This window comes from Myotis nattereri (genome assembly GCF_964212035.1).
Source record: "Myotis nattereri genome assembly, chromosome: 2".
NCBI classification, from domain to species: domain Eukaryota; kingdom Metazoa; phylum Chordata; class Mammalia; order Chiroptera; family Vespertilionidae; genus Myotis; species Myotis nattereri.
In genome coordinates, this window is record NC_138076.1 from 173,122,456 (window position 1) to 173,136,904 (window position 14,449).

General features: G+C 40.3%; 1 protein-coding gene across 1 annotated transcript in view; it reads right to left on the reverse strand.

The window, feature by feature from the left end:
• Nucleotides 1–10,613: 10,613 nt before the first annotated feature.
• Nucleotides 10,614–14,449, reverse strand: part of PDZRN4 (PDZ domain containing ring finger 4) — a gene marked incomplete at its 5' end in the record, with an annotated part of 347,855 nt that continues 344,019 nt past the window's right edge. The window contains one exon of the mRNA XM_081082843.1: nt 10,614–12,948. Coding sequence (XP_080938969.1) covers nt 11,425–12,948 — 1,524 coding nt within the window. The 3' untranslated portion in view covers nt 10,614–11,424. The remainder of the gene's footprint in view (nt 12,949–14,449) is intronic.

The window sequence follows — 14,449 nt, forward strand, 5'->3', positions numbered from 1 at the left end:
GGCAGAGAGGGAGGATCCAGAGGCAGATGGAAGGTGGACTCAATGAAGGTTGAGCTTCAGTACCCTGCCCCTCATTTGCTCTCTCAGGTCTTGGGAGGGGCTTGGTCAATGTATTCACATGATCACCTGTTTTTGTAAAGGTTGTTAAATGAGGATATTATAGCTGTGATCAGTAAAGACTGCTGCTTGGTTTCACTCAATTTCTTCCTTTCACATTTCCCCACATGTCAGGTGGTGATAGAATTGCCTGGGCATTTTGGGGCTCAGAGTAAAGAGAAGACAAGTTGAGAATATATTTATTTATTGGGATATGTTTTTGTGTTTCACATAAATAAATATGTTTTTGCCAAATTTTGAATTCATAATTTATTATTATTTTTTTAAATTAGAGCTTCTGAAAATTGAAGCCATAAGCCTCACAAAACCTGGATAGTTCCCTGGAAGGGAAAATGCCATGCCTTTCCTTCCTCCTGTCCTCATTCTCCTGTCATTGCCTCCATTGACTGAGTCCATCGATTGAGAGCTTGGGATGTACAGTATGGGGATTTGCCCAGTAGGGGAACAGGCATGAACCAGGAGGCAAACAAGCCCAAAATGTCACAGCAAGGAAGTAGAAAGAGTAGATCCTTTCATACTTTGCTGGGAGGAGTCCAAATCATGCCACCTCTGTGAAGGGTAGTATTTATGATAGTAACCATCAAAATCATAAATATACATACCCTTTGACCTTGCACTTCTACTTCCAGAAACTTATCTGAGATATACTAACTCATGCACTCATGCATGAAATGATATATATTTCTAAGCTTATTAATGAAGGCATTGATTGCAATAGAGATTAGAGTCAATAAAAATATACATAAATGAGTGATAAATTAACACATTTGTGATTCAATAATACAACAGAATACTATTCCCTTTTAAAAAGAGGACAACCAAACAAACAAACAAAAAAAGGAATATTAAGTAAATAGGGATTGTTCAGTTTGTCATTACTGATCCAAGTAAGGTTCATAATACTTAAGCTAAAATTCTAAGATTCATAAATATCTGGGGGGAAAAATCCACTTTTTTTCCCCAGCAGTAATTGAGTTGCAAAACCTGACCTGAACTTTCATGGGGTCATTTGCAGTTTAAATATGCTTTGCAGAAGAAACATTTGATTGTAGGGTGCTTTCCTAGATACCTGTGGGAATATTTCTAAAACATTTGATAAACTATTGGTAAACACAACACATGTTTCTCCAGTCCCTGTCTAATATTAAAACTGCATATCTATATTTTTAGTTGCCCATTAGATATCTCTCCCTGGATTGTCCTACCAGCACCTTTAAATCAACATGCCCATGACTTACTTGAACAGTTTTTCTTCCAGAACATGTTTCTCATGCTAATCCTGTTCTGCTGAGTGGTACCATCATTAACCCAGTTTCCCAACCAGAAACCTGAACACCATCCCCAACTTCATCCTCCCTCTGCTCATCTCCCATTGTATATCTAGTTAGTCCCCACAACCTGGCTATATTATACTTTCTTAATAGGATTGTCAGGTAAAATGCAAGATTCTTAGTTAAATAAATATAATTAATTTTTTAATATAAGTATGTCCCAAATATCTACACTAATAAAAGACAAACATGCAAATTGACCATACCTTAGCTATGCCTTAAGCCATGCCCACCAGCCCATCAGAGCAACTATATGCAAATTAACCCAACCAAGATGGCGGCCGGCAGCCATGGAGCTGGAGCGAGCAGGAGGCTTGGTTGCCCCAGTGATGGAGGAAGCCAAGCTTCCCACTTGCTGTGGCAGCTCTGAGCTCCACTCAAAGGAAAAACGTTTCAATTATAGAAGGTAAATAAACCCCAGATACTTGCTTTCAGCCAGCCGTGGCCACAGAGCTGGAGTGAGCAGGAGGCTTCCCTCCCACCCACCCTGGTCGGCTCTGAGCTCCTCTCAAGGCTACAAAGTTTCAATTATAGAAGGTAAATAAATCCCAGAATAAAAAAAAAAAGAAAAAAATGAGAGGCTAGGAGCTTCTGTCGCCGGGGGCGCTTGGCCAGCCTGAAAATGGCCCTCAGCCCCTCATCCAGACTGACCAGGCACCCCAGTGGGGACCCCCAACCCTAAAGGGGGTGTGGCTAGCCTGAAAACAGCCATCAGACCCTCACCCAGGCTGGCCAAACCTCCATGGGGTGAGGGTCCCCACTGAGGGGGGGCTTAACCAGGCTGCAAACAGCTATGAGCCCCTCACCCAGGCTGGCCAGGCATCACAGTGGGGGCCCCCACCCTGAAAAGGGTCTGACCAGCCTGCAAACAGCCATCAGCCCCTCACCCAGGCTGGCCAGGCACCCCAGTTGGACCCCCACCTGATCTGGGACACCCTAAGGGGCAAACCAGCCGGCCCCCACTCATGCACCAGGCTTCTATCCTATATAATAAAAGGGTAATATGTAAACTGACCCTAACAGCAGAACAACTGGGAATGACTGGTCACTATGACACACACTGACCACCAGGGGGAAGATGCTCAATTCAGGAGCTTCCCACTGGTGGTCAGTGCGCTCCCACAGGGGGAGCTCTGCTCACCCATGAGCCAGGCTGACGGCTGCCAGTACAGCGGTGGTGGTGGGAGCCTCTCCTGCCTCCTCAGCAGTGCTAAGGATGTCCGACTGTAGCTTAGGCCTGTTACCCGCTGGCAAGTGGACATCCCCTGAGGGTTGCTGGGCTGCCAGAGGGATGTCTGACTGCCAACTTGGGCCTGATCCCCCAGGGAGCGGGCCTAATCCAGCAGTTGGACATCCTCTGAGGGGTCCCAGACTGCAAGAGGGCATAGGCCAGGCTGAGGGATCCCCCAAGTACACAAATTTTTGTGCACTGGGCCTCTAGTACACTTATATTGAAAAAATTATTCATTATTTCTATGAAATTCTAATTTAACTGGATGCCCTGTATATTTATTTGCTAAATCTACAGCCCTAGTTTCTAACATCTGTCAAATCCTCTTTCCACACTCACTGACTCACTGTTCAAGTTATTTTATCTCTGGATCACTGGAACAATCTCCTAACTGGTTATCCTTCCCCAAATATTTCCCTACCCAATATTAGGTCTAAATTTCTTATATACAGATTTTTCAAAAACATAAATTTGATTACTTTAACTCCTTCACATCTTTGTATATGAAACTCTTCATGACCTAGCTTCTACCTAATTCTCCTACCTTTCTTGTAACTTACATGTCAGTCATGTAAATTATAAGAACAACCCTTTTTTACTTAATATTCCATATTAGTCCATAAAGAGTTTCTTTTTGTTGTTTGTTTGTCCTCCTTTTGAAAGGGAATAGTATTGTGTTATATTGTTGAACCATAAATATGTTAATTTATGACCCATTTATGTATACTTTTATTGAAGTAACTAGCCAATGTATCTGCTGGCTGACCATGGAAACTCTCAAGTAGCCCAGCAACAAGCTTAGGCCAGCAGGGTAGTAATCTTGAGTGCAAAGCTAAGAGTTATCTGAATGGTGGACAATCCCTTCCCCTCCCCATCTTTTCTATAACTATGAACATGTCAGAAGATCCCAAACTTTCTTCTAAAACACAACTCCATGATGTTCTGAGAATGTAGAACACACACATAGTCTTTCAGAGTGTGGTCACCATCATCAAAAACGGCTTCTCCACTTGGAAAGTATCACATTCAGGTCTGTGCTAATACCCTTCAAGCTGAGAAACGCTGACAGCATAGCGGAGGCCATTCAGAAGAAGCTTGGGGAGACTACACCTGACAAACTCTTCACTCTTCTGGATGTGGGATGTTTAGGGGCCTGTGTAAATGCACCAATGGCTCAAATACATGACAACTTACCATGAGGATATTGACACCTATAAATAGTGAAGAAATTATTGATGAACTCAAGGCTGGTAAAATTCCAAAACCTGGGCCAAGGAATAGACGCTTCTCTTGTGAGCCAGCTGGGGGTCTCACCTCTTTCACTGAACCACCCAAAGGATCTGGCTTTGGTGTGCAAGCAGACCTTAAATTTATATTCAACTGTAAACATGTCACTGGAGAAGTAAAATATGAATGTCCTATCTAAAAACAACCAAAAAAGGAAAAATGGCCTCTAGAAAGAAAGTACATGATGTGGCAGCTGGTGAGTAATGGAAAGAGGGGCTAGGCATTATTTTACACCAATGGATTGCTTTCTTATTTTTCCTTTGGAAAATGTCCTTATTTGCTTCACTGGTAGATGATGAATTTATCTAAGATGGCTCCATAACAAATTGTGGTATGGCTACAACAAAGGGAAATTTGGAACAAAGTGTTCATTATTTATTGGCAATTTTTAGAATGTTAGAAATAAAATGGGTGGTGAGGATCATTTATTCCAATATTCTCATTTCATGGATGAGAAAAACAGAAGCTCAAAGGAGGGATGTAACTTGCTCAGGATCACAGAATTGATGAGAACGTATCCTATGGGTGAGTCATTATTCCAGGCTGTGAGACTAGAGAAGGCTTCCTAAAGATGATGACAGCCCATAGGGAGCCCTCACTCCTCTTAACCCTCCTGTGCTCCTCACTGGCTCTATTACTCTGCACTGACTGCTTTATCTAGTTAGATTTCCCTTCATGTGCTCATATTTGATCTTCCCAAGATAGAAGTTTATTAATGACCCCTGTAAAGCATTTAACACTGTGAACATTGTGGGTTCTCAAACATATTTCCTTCTCTTGACTGTTTTGTATCATTTCTACTTTTTTTGGTGTCCTCCATTAGATTAATTTTCTGATTATCTTTGTGTTTCAAAAACTAAATCAAGGTAAATTAAATCAACACCAATAGAAATCTATGCTGTACTCACTGACCCTACTATAATGAGAACTTCAATGTAGGGCTGGTTTTTTGAAACATCTGAATAGGCTTTGCTTTCTAGAGCACCTCACAACCATTCCAAGACAGGATGGAAAGTTGTATCCCATCTAATCTATTATCACAACCAGAGATGTGAAGTTGAATCATTGTCTTGGTTTATTAAATAGCTAGCATTGACTATACTTCCTATTTAAAACAGTTCCACAAATGGATATCCAAGAGGTTCATTACAACAATGTCATGTTTCTGATCATGGACTGGTAGGCAGCACAATGGCAAGGGTTGATAATAAATTTGAGGCAAAATGTTAGTTCTAGAGAAACACTCATAAGCTCATTGATTGATCAAAAATACAATCTACCACCATAATTCCTCACCATAGGTAACATACAATTTAAAAATAGGCTGACTGATAAAGTGTAACCAAATGAAAAAAATCAGCACATCCGATGACACACGGAAAACGGTGTCAGAGCCTGGATGTCTGTTTGAAGCAGAACTGATAGAGCTTAAGTGAACATGTTGCTATTAGCTCTGATATCCACTCTCAATGTGGAGGCTGCAAGTAATGGAAAGAAGAAAAATTTAGGGAGGGGACCATCATGAGTTTGAATCTATTGCTTAGTAACAGATTAATAAAATTATATTAGCCACAGTCTGCTTATGTGCAAATAAAAATAATGGCTAAAATCTACTGAATGTCCACTTCATGTCAGAATTCATATATCTTCTTTATATATATTAACCTATTTAAACTTAACATATGAAAAAGGTTATAATTATCTCCACTGTACTGAGCAGCAGCAAGCTTAAGTAACTTGCCTAAGAAAACAAATCTAGGAAGTGGTAAGGCTGGGGGGGAGGGCGCAAATAAGTAGTGAATATTAATAAGTTAAAAACATGTAATAGGATACTGAATAACAAGCAGGACCCTAGTTTTGTTAGTGGTGCATGAATCTAGGAGCAATGCTTATTGCAAAACAACACCATTGACTAGGCTATATGAAAAATGCACAGCACCCCAAATCCTAAGCAGCTGTTGTTTAGTTAAACGGAGAAATGCCAGGAGAACATATGTGGCAATGGTTACTAACTGTGCAGCACACTATACTTATGACAGACACCTTATGGAAACAAAAATTAGACACTACTGGGCAGAAAATCAAGTGAGTTTTAGAACAATATACCACCCATTTGAGTGTGCAGAAATGAGAGCGGCCATTAGCAGGAGTTAGGGGAAATCTCCTGGAGAGATGGGAAGACATGAAATAAACATTGATGGTGGAAAAGGATTTAATCTAGCATGCACAGAGTGGTGTTGGAAATGAGAATGGCATGTTTGAAAAACTATAAGGAGTCCTGTCTAAAGCAGAAGCTAGCGTGACACTAGAAATAGAGCAGAAACATCCCTCAAATAATCTGCTTTGTGGGGCTCATTTACTCCATTCTAAAAGGAGACTTCTTACAAAACTGCTCCAGTGTGAACTGGTCTTGCTCTGGGTGTAAGGGTAGTACACTTGAATGGAAACAGCAAAAAACAAAACAAACAAAAAACCAAAAGAACAACAACAACAACAACAACAACAACAACAACAACAAAACAAAAAATCTCAAAGTGCTCCTCAATAGATGACTCTCTTGGTCAATTATTTGTCAGTGGCTTCCTGTGGTCACTATTCACTGAGATTCTGAAACCATGTCATGCAAGTTTACAGGAGAAAATGGTTTGTTTTATCAAAATTTGAATATATATATACATATATATATTTAAAAATATATATTTTTATTGATTTCAGAGATAGAAAGGGGAAGGGAGAGAGAGATAGAAACATTAGTGATGAGAGAAAGTCATCAATTGGCTGCCTCCTGCATGCCCCCTATCCGGGGACCAAGCCAAAAACCCGGCATGTGCCATGGACAGGGAATCGAACCAGTGACCTCCTGGTTCATGGATTGACACTCAACCACTGAGCAACACTGGCTGGGCTAATTTTTAAGTCCTTTAATACACCTCCAAACACCTACTGCTAGCAAACTAAAGGGAGAAAAAAAACCCTTCAAATAACTGGAAAATAATTGACTGAGAAAACATTTTTTCCCCGTGTTTCTTTTTTAAAGAAGTAAATTAGTCAGTGAACCTATTGCCATGTTCAACTTCATTAATTAAAAATTAAGAGAAATTATTTAATAACTAGAAGCCCGTGCACAAAAATTTGTGTACTTGCGGGGGGGTGTCTTTCAGCCCAGCCTGTGCCCTCTCGCAGTCTGGGAGCCCTTGGGGGATGTCCACCTGCTGGCTTAGGCCTGCTCCCTGGGGTATCTGGTCTAAGCTGGCAATCAGACAACCCTCTGGCAGCCCGGGAGCCCTCATGGGATGTCCACTTGCCAGTGGGGAGCAGGTCTAAGCTGCAGTAGGACATCCTTAGTGCAGCTGAGGAGGTGGGAGAGGCTCCCGCCATCACCACTGTGCTGGCAGCCATCAGCCTGGTTTGTGGCTGAGCAGAGTTCCCCCTGTGGGAGCACACTGACCACCAGGGGGCAGCTCCTGCATTGAGCGTCTGCCCCCTGGTGGTCAGTGTGTGTCATAGTGACCAGTCATTCCCAGTTGTTTTGCTGTTAGGGTCATTTTGCATATTACCCTTTTATTATATAGGATTATATATTATTATACTATATAAATTATATTAATGGTTTTTAATAGAAATAGAAAAAGAATGGAAATTAATAATGAAGATTATTAGTAAAAATAAAATTTAATTAAAAATAAAGAACATTGGTTTGAAGGAGCATCAAATTACTCATCTACTCAAGATGCAGTGTTGAGGTCTGAATTGGAAGTCTCATTTGGAGAGAAATGTCAGATGGAAAAAAGCGGGGGGTGGAGGGGCAGGGCAAAGTTCTTGGAGAATAGTGTCAGGCACTCAGATTTTATCCCATTTCTCAGGAAAAGACTCCTGAAGGTACACAGTGAGCAAAAGTAGGCCAAGTGTTGCCGCCATATGTAGGATGGACTGAAGATGATGTACAGGGAGGCCAGTAGAGGCTGTTGAAGTAGTTAGGCATGCAATAGTGATAATCCAGCCACAAAGTGGTTTATCTTTAATAAGCCACTGACACATTCCAAAGAAAAATTAACAGTGCTTTGTGACTGACCAGATAAAAGAATTTCGAGAAGACATGAGTGATCATCATGAAAGAGCAGGTGAACAGTGGCACTATCACAAAACAAGGAGTTTGAAGCAGAGAGCTAAAGCTCATTGGAGGGATAAAAATAATGTATTGATCTGGAAGATTTAGACACATCAAGACATGGGTTAAATTAATATGTAGCTATGGAGAGGCTGTGTTAGAGGAGTCCTCCCTCAGCCCACATACATGTTTGTAAAGGTACAGTCAGCACAAAATAAGATAGCAACAATAGCCCTCCTCAAGGCATGCAGAGAAGAAATGCCCATGAAACACATTATTTTCAACCCCCTCAGGTCATTCACATATGGACCCTAACACCAACTCCTGTCACGTATTGACTATAATAAGCAATAGAAGATACGGAATTTCAAAGGCAAGCTCAAGAAAATATTTTTCCTCTTTATGTCCACATATATCTTCTGAACTGAAATAAAATATCCCACATATAATCAATCATTTTCTTTGCTGAGCAACAGGTTTATTATTCATTTACTAAAAAACATGTTTAGCACAAAGATATGTTCTGTAGAAAGATAAAGCATAACACTTTTCAGATTTTCACTGATTTTTGAAAACAACATTTCTCAAGTGGTAGAACTATATAAACACAGACATGAAAAACACCAACATCACATTTTAAAAAAATTGGCAAGCACACTTGGCTTTAATAAAAAGAAAATTAAACTGGTAGCTTTGGAAACACAGCATCCTGTGAGTTGTGTACATGTTTCCTCAGGGAAAATTTACATTTGTTCCAAATCACATTTATCTATAGGAATAATACAAATTCAATACATATTTAAACTCAGATGTGTCAAGAAGATAAATAATAACCATGGGCATGAGGTCAGGAAAGAACTGAGCTCTTAAGACAGACAGGCATTCTTACTTAAAACCATTTGATTAAGTTAATTCTCAGCACACTCAAGATAATCTTATTGATTGGATTAACAATGGCTAAAGTTAGAAGTGATGAAATTTCCACTTGCCTTAGATTGTTATTACTATCATTATCTTAAAATTTTTGAGTCCAGCTTTTCATTACAGGTAAATAAGGTTCATTTCTTTCCATCTATGTAATAACCTGTCATAGGAAATAACTTAGAAGGGTAGAAGAATAAAGAAAACAGGAACAAAGGAAGGGACTAATATGTGGAGGAAAGAGGAAAATTAAATTAATAAAATAACTTAACTAGCTTTCATTATTATTCAAATGTCATTCTGCCAGAGGTATACAAAGACAGAGGGAGATGCCAGGGCCGAAGTCCATGAACTTAAAATCTATGTAGCGAGACAATAAGTTCCATATATGTGATTCAAATAACAAAATAATAAAATTTCCAATAGTGTATTGTATCAAAGTGTATGACAAAATGCTGAGAAAATCCGGTGTCATCAAAACAGCTACTAAAGAGAACATGTATATGTGATTATGCTCTAAGAAAGATGTAGGATTTGGCACAGAAATCCCAGCCAGTATAGGTAAGTTTAGCAGAAATGGGCAGGTTGTTTGCAAGCCAGGAATAACTCAGAGCAGACCTACAGCGGAAGCATAATAGGCAAGGAGGGCTAGTCAATAGAGGCTGAGGCATCAGAATCTGATTTAAGATCTCATAAGGAGCCCCTGTATTTTTTAAAACAGGAAAGTAGCTTCAAAAATATTCACACATTGTATCTCCATTATGTTAAAACTATCTCTTGGGTTTAATAAAAATTTGATTGAACTCATGTTTGTATGCACAAGGTTGACCTGGCTCTCATTCTGGAGGCATCATGATTGACATGATATGGTTTATATGTGTATATGATGAAAAACTAGATTTAACAGGCTACCTAACAATCCAACAATCTCATTTTTTAATAAACTGACATAAAAGGCATTTATAGTTGGCTATGTGGGCAATGATTAAAAAGATGGTTCCCCCAAATTTATTCCCAAATGACTGAATAAATAAATGCACATAGTGTTATGGACTGAATTGTATCCTCCAAATTAAATGCTGAAGCTCTAGCCCGCAGTGTGATAGCTATTGGAGATGGGGCCTTTGGGTGGTAATTACTTTTAGATAAAGTCACAAGGGTGGGGCCCTCATGATGGCATCAGTGCTCTTATAAGAATAGAGACCAGAGAGTTTCCTCTCTCTATCCTGTGAGGACAAAGTGAGAAGGTGACCATTTTCAAAACAGGAAGAGAGCCTTCATTAGGAACCTGAATTAGCCAGCACCTTGATCCTGGACCTCCCAGCCTCACAAGCTCTGAGAAATAAATTCCTGCTCTTTAGGCCATATAGTCTGTGGTATTTTGTCATAGCAGCTTGAGCTGACTAATACATAGTGTCATTATAAACAATCTGAGACACTTCACTGATCCTCTCCTCTACACCTTTCCCTAAATTTTCCTTGGCTTTTCCTTATATGGATGGCAGGCAAGGGAAGCATGAACTCATGTTTATTAAATTTTAGTTAGCATCTATAAGATGCTCTATATATGTTACCTAATTTAACCTTGGCAAGAATATGTGACACCATGATCTATAAGAAGTATTCAAGACAATTTTATTGAAAAAAAAAGTAATAGAAAATGTACACATTTTATAACCCACAATTAGGAGTCTTCTAAATAGTATACATATATAACTAATTTATATCTGACAACCACAGTGGACAATGAAAATAAAACACTCCTTGATAACTTTTCTTAAGGATAATCAATAATTTATTTCTCTTTTATTGTCACAATTACCACAATTATCTAGCTACATGACCAATGTCACTACATATCACAGGAAGATTGTCCACCTACACTTTACTGAGACGAAGACAACGGCCATTTATGTGCTAAATGTACAACGGGATGTTAAACCGAGGTGGTTTTTATGTATAAGATGTGGTACATGATTTATTAACAGATTTGATTTAATACGTATTATGCCAAGAAGCAAGTATAGAAATGTTTTGGCATTGACTTGTTATTAAAGTAGAAAATAAGCAAATTAGAGAAATAAATCCAGATCTTAACTTACAATAGATACAATAAAATAGGAAATTAATTGGCTCCTCAGAATTTTTGTTCAAGTTTTTTTTTTGTTTTCTTTCCTTTTGATTTTATATATAAATGAATAATATGAATATATCACAAGTTAAAGAAAGTCCTCAGGGGAAAAAAAAAAAGGTACGAGTATATGAAAAACAAATGAAAAATTACCAGGTATTTTTGCCTTACAAAAAATTTAAACTATAAAGAGTCAGAAAATATATATAAAAACGCCACATTGAACGAGGCAATCATACTCTACCCAAATTGGTAGCACCCTCTTAAAAGCAGTTGCATTCCATTCCCATTCACTCGGTCATACAGTGGTGACTGACAAAAAGGCATTATGAACTCGCGTGCCATCCGGAGACTTGGCCCCATGGGTCATCAGTTCTTGGATTGTCATCCAGTTGTCCAAAATTTTCTTGTTTCTCTTCTTCATCATCTTTTTGTGACTCAGTTCAATGATGTTGATCTCCTTCTTGCCCTCGCTGCCACTCTGAGGGCTCTCCTTGAGACACTCTAACCGGCTCCGCATCATGAACTCTCGGCGCCGACGCTGCTCTTTGGCCCGGACCAGGTGTTGCTTTCTTTCCTCTTTGCTCCAGTAGCGACCCATTTTCATCTCGCTCATAGTGTCATCATCCGTCGTCATGCCACTCCGCTCCTCCTTGATCTTTAAGGCACGTTCCTTCAGAATCCGGTCTCGCACTGGTCTCTTTGTGATGTACCGGGTCCCATCGCTCCGAATTTTCACCTTCCATTCCATCTTGGGCTCCGAACACTTCGGGGACTCCTTGCACATGCTCACCAGACTCAGCTGACTCTGGGCATACTCGACGGCAGATTTCTGTTGAATTAGCTGCATGTAGCTTTGATAATGCCGGGCGTGGGCTGGTATGTTTGCATACCTGTATGAGGAGCTGTGGTAAGGAGAGAGGTAAGGGATGTGTTCGCTGCCGGTCTTCTCTTGATCAGAAAGCTTGTTGCTCTCTGAGATCTTCTCCTTGCCTTCAGTGCCACAACCTTCAGTGGCTTTGGCTTTGGTGGAGGTCGACTCTTTACTGCTCTGTCCAGGAGAGGACTGGCTGGCTGCCATTGTGCTTCTCAGGTTTTTCTTATTGGTGAGGTTGATCATTCTGGGAAGGGAGCTGTCAGGGGAACGGTCCACGGTGAGCGGCGTGCTCCTGCAGCTTTCGGCTGTGTTGTAAGCACTAGAACTGTCCTTGTCTGACTTCTCTGGGTGCTCAATGATGTCATCTAGTTTTCCTCTTTGCATATCGATGCTGGTGTTATAATTTCGGAATCCTCCATCATGCAATGCCCAGATGTCTCCGTACTGGTCTGTTACCTTCTGGAGCCTATGAGCTTGCATGATATTCTGGCACTCAAGTTCAATGTTTCTTAGTTCTTCGTTCAGCAACTGTAGCTCATGCTCCACTCCCTCTTGTTCCCCTTGGTTGCATTCTATTGTGCTGCTCGAGTAATACAGGTCGTACTCCCCATGGTTTTGAATCTTGCATTTGAGCTCCAAGAGCTGCCGGAACCGCTCACACTCCTCATCTTGGTTGCCAGGGCAGTCCGAGTCAATGTATTCACCTGACACAAAGCTCTCATTGCACTGGAGTTCCACGCTCCCCAGGGTGTCCTGGCTCTGCCCCAGCTCTCTCTTGCTCTTCAAAGATGTGCTTTTGGGATCCTCAGCCACATTCTCCTGCTCTGAGCTCTCATCATTCCGCAAGCTTTCATCCGTGCGCCCCACTCCACTGTCCTTCTCATGGTTGTTGGATGAGGATGTGGCTGTGTCTGTTGTGCCTTCTTCTTCTTCTTGTTTTTTTGGCTAAGAAAACAATGTTGAGGGAAACAAAGAAAACACGGATTGTTGAAACACTTGCTGTGAAAACAATGCTTCTTGGCAAAATTGCGGTTCCTAAACAGCTGCGGCACTTTCAGTATCCACAGCAACGTCAGAAATAAAGGCAGTTAGCCCAAGGCGGCTTTTTATGCCATGAATTAAAGAAAACAAAAGCTGACTGGCTATGCTACTCATTTGAGGATAAATAAAACAGGACACCGTTAAATAAGCGATTCTTATCTTAAGGCTTTCTCTTACTTGGAAAACTGGTGTGAAGGTATGTGTATGAGTTTCTGGGGTGAATATGAGTAAGACAGAGTGTCTATGTCCTTAGCAATATGGAGGCCTAGAGTTCAGAAGCCACATCACCTCATTTTTTTACCTGAATCTTAAGTTCAGAGGACATTTTATTGATCTAGTTATACACTGGTAATGGTTAGCCAAACATCACAAAATTTCAGGAATAGGTTAGTATTGGAGCCTAGGACCTTCTATCGATCGGTGAGGAAGCTTATTCTCAGATCGGTTTAGCGTATTGGTGACAGAGAGGTCTAGAAGGCAAGGCCATTGCCCAGTGTCAGGCTTTCTTATGTGTCCAGAATGCCATATTCCTGCACACGTGTGCTTTGACCTCAGTGCATCTCCAACTCATGTGGCTCAGAAACAACAATAATATCTTAGGACTCATTTGGGGGTACTTCAAAAGATTCTTCTATGCTTAACCAGTAATTTCCTTCAAAGGGTTTATTCTATGGAGAATAAAAGAACAGTTCCCTTGAAAGTATGAGCCACACTCATTGCCAGATGTGGGCATAATATAAAAAATATATATGGTAATTTTTGGCTTTCACACAGAATAATAAACTGCCACTGAATCTCCTTATACCTAGTACTTTCTCTGTGAAGAGGGCCAAGTTACTTTTCCCCACCATTCCTCATATAGTCTACCTGGCAGTTTCTAATCTAGACTATAGTTTCCTTATGTTTGAGTTTTTTTCTCTAGCAGGAGTAAGTATATAATTAAGCCTGTTAATGTTAAAGAAGGGCAGAATGGGTGATAAAAGGCATTCTGGAACAGGTCTGAAGGGTCTCCCCAGATACTTCTTTTCTTCCTCATAAGTAATGAGGAACAAAATGTAACAGATGGAGAAGGAGAGAAGGTGGCCATGCGTCATGTTACTCTAGGATTCTCAATCTTTTCCTAAAATACAATTCCTCATTTGGTGAAAACATGCTGAGATTGATTTTAAGCTCCTTATTGATGAAAAATAGTGTTATAAATCATTGTAACTAACAATGGAAAGCCAGTTACATCCCTATGCCCCTCCCTATAAGCTTATAACAATATTAAATGTGGTGACGTCTGCATGCTGTTCCGGGAAATCCCCAGGGGATATTACTGATATTGGGCATTTGAGTCTCTGTACCACATCATTTACACTGATACTTTTCTATACCTAATGATAAGCTGAAATAAATACAAGAA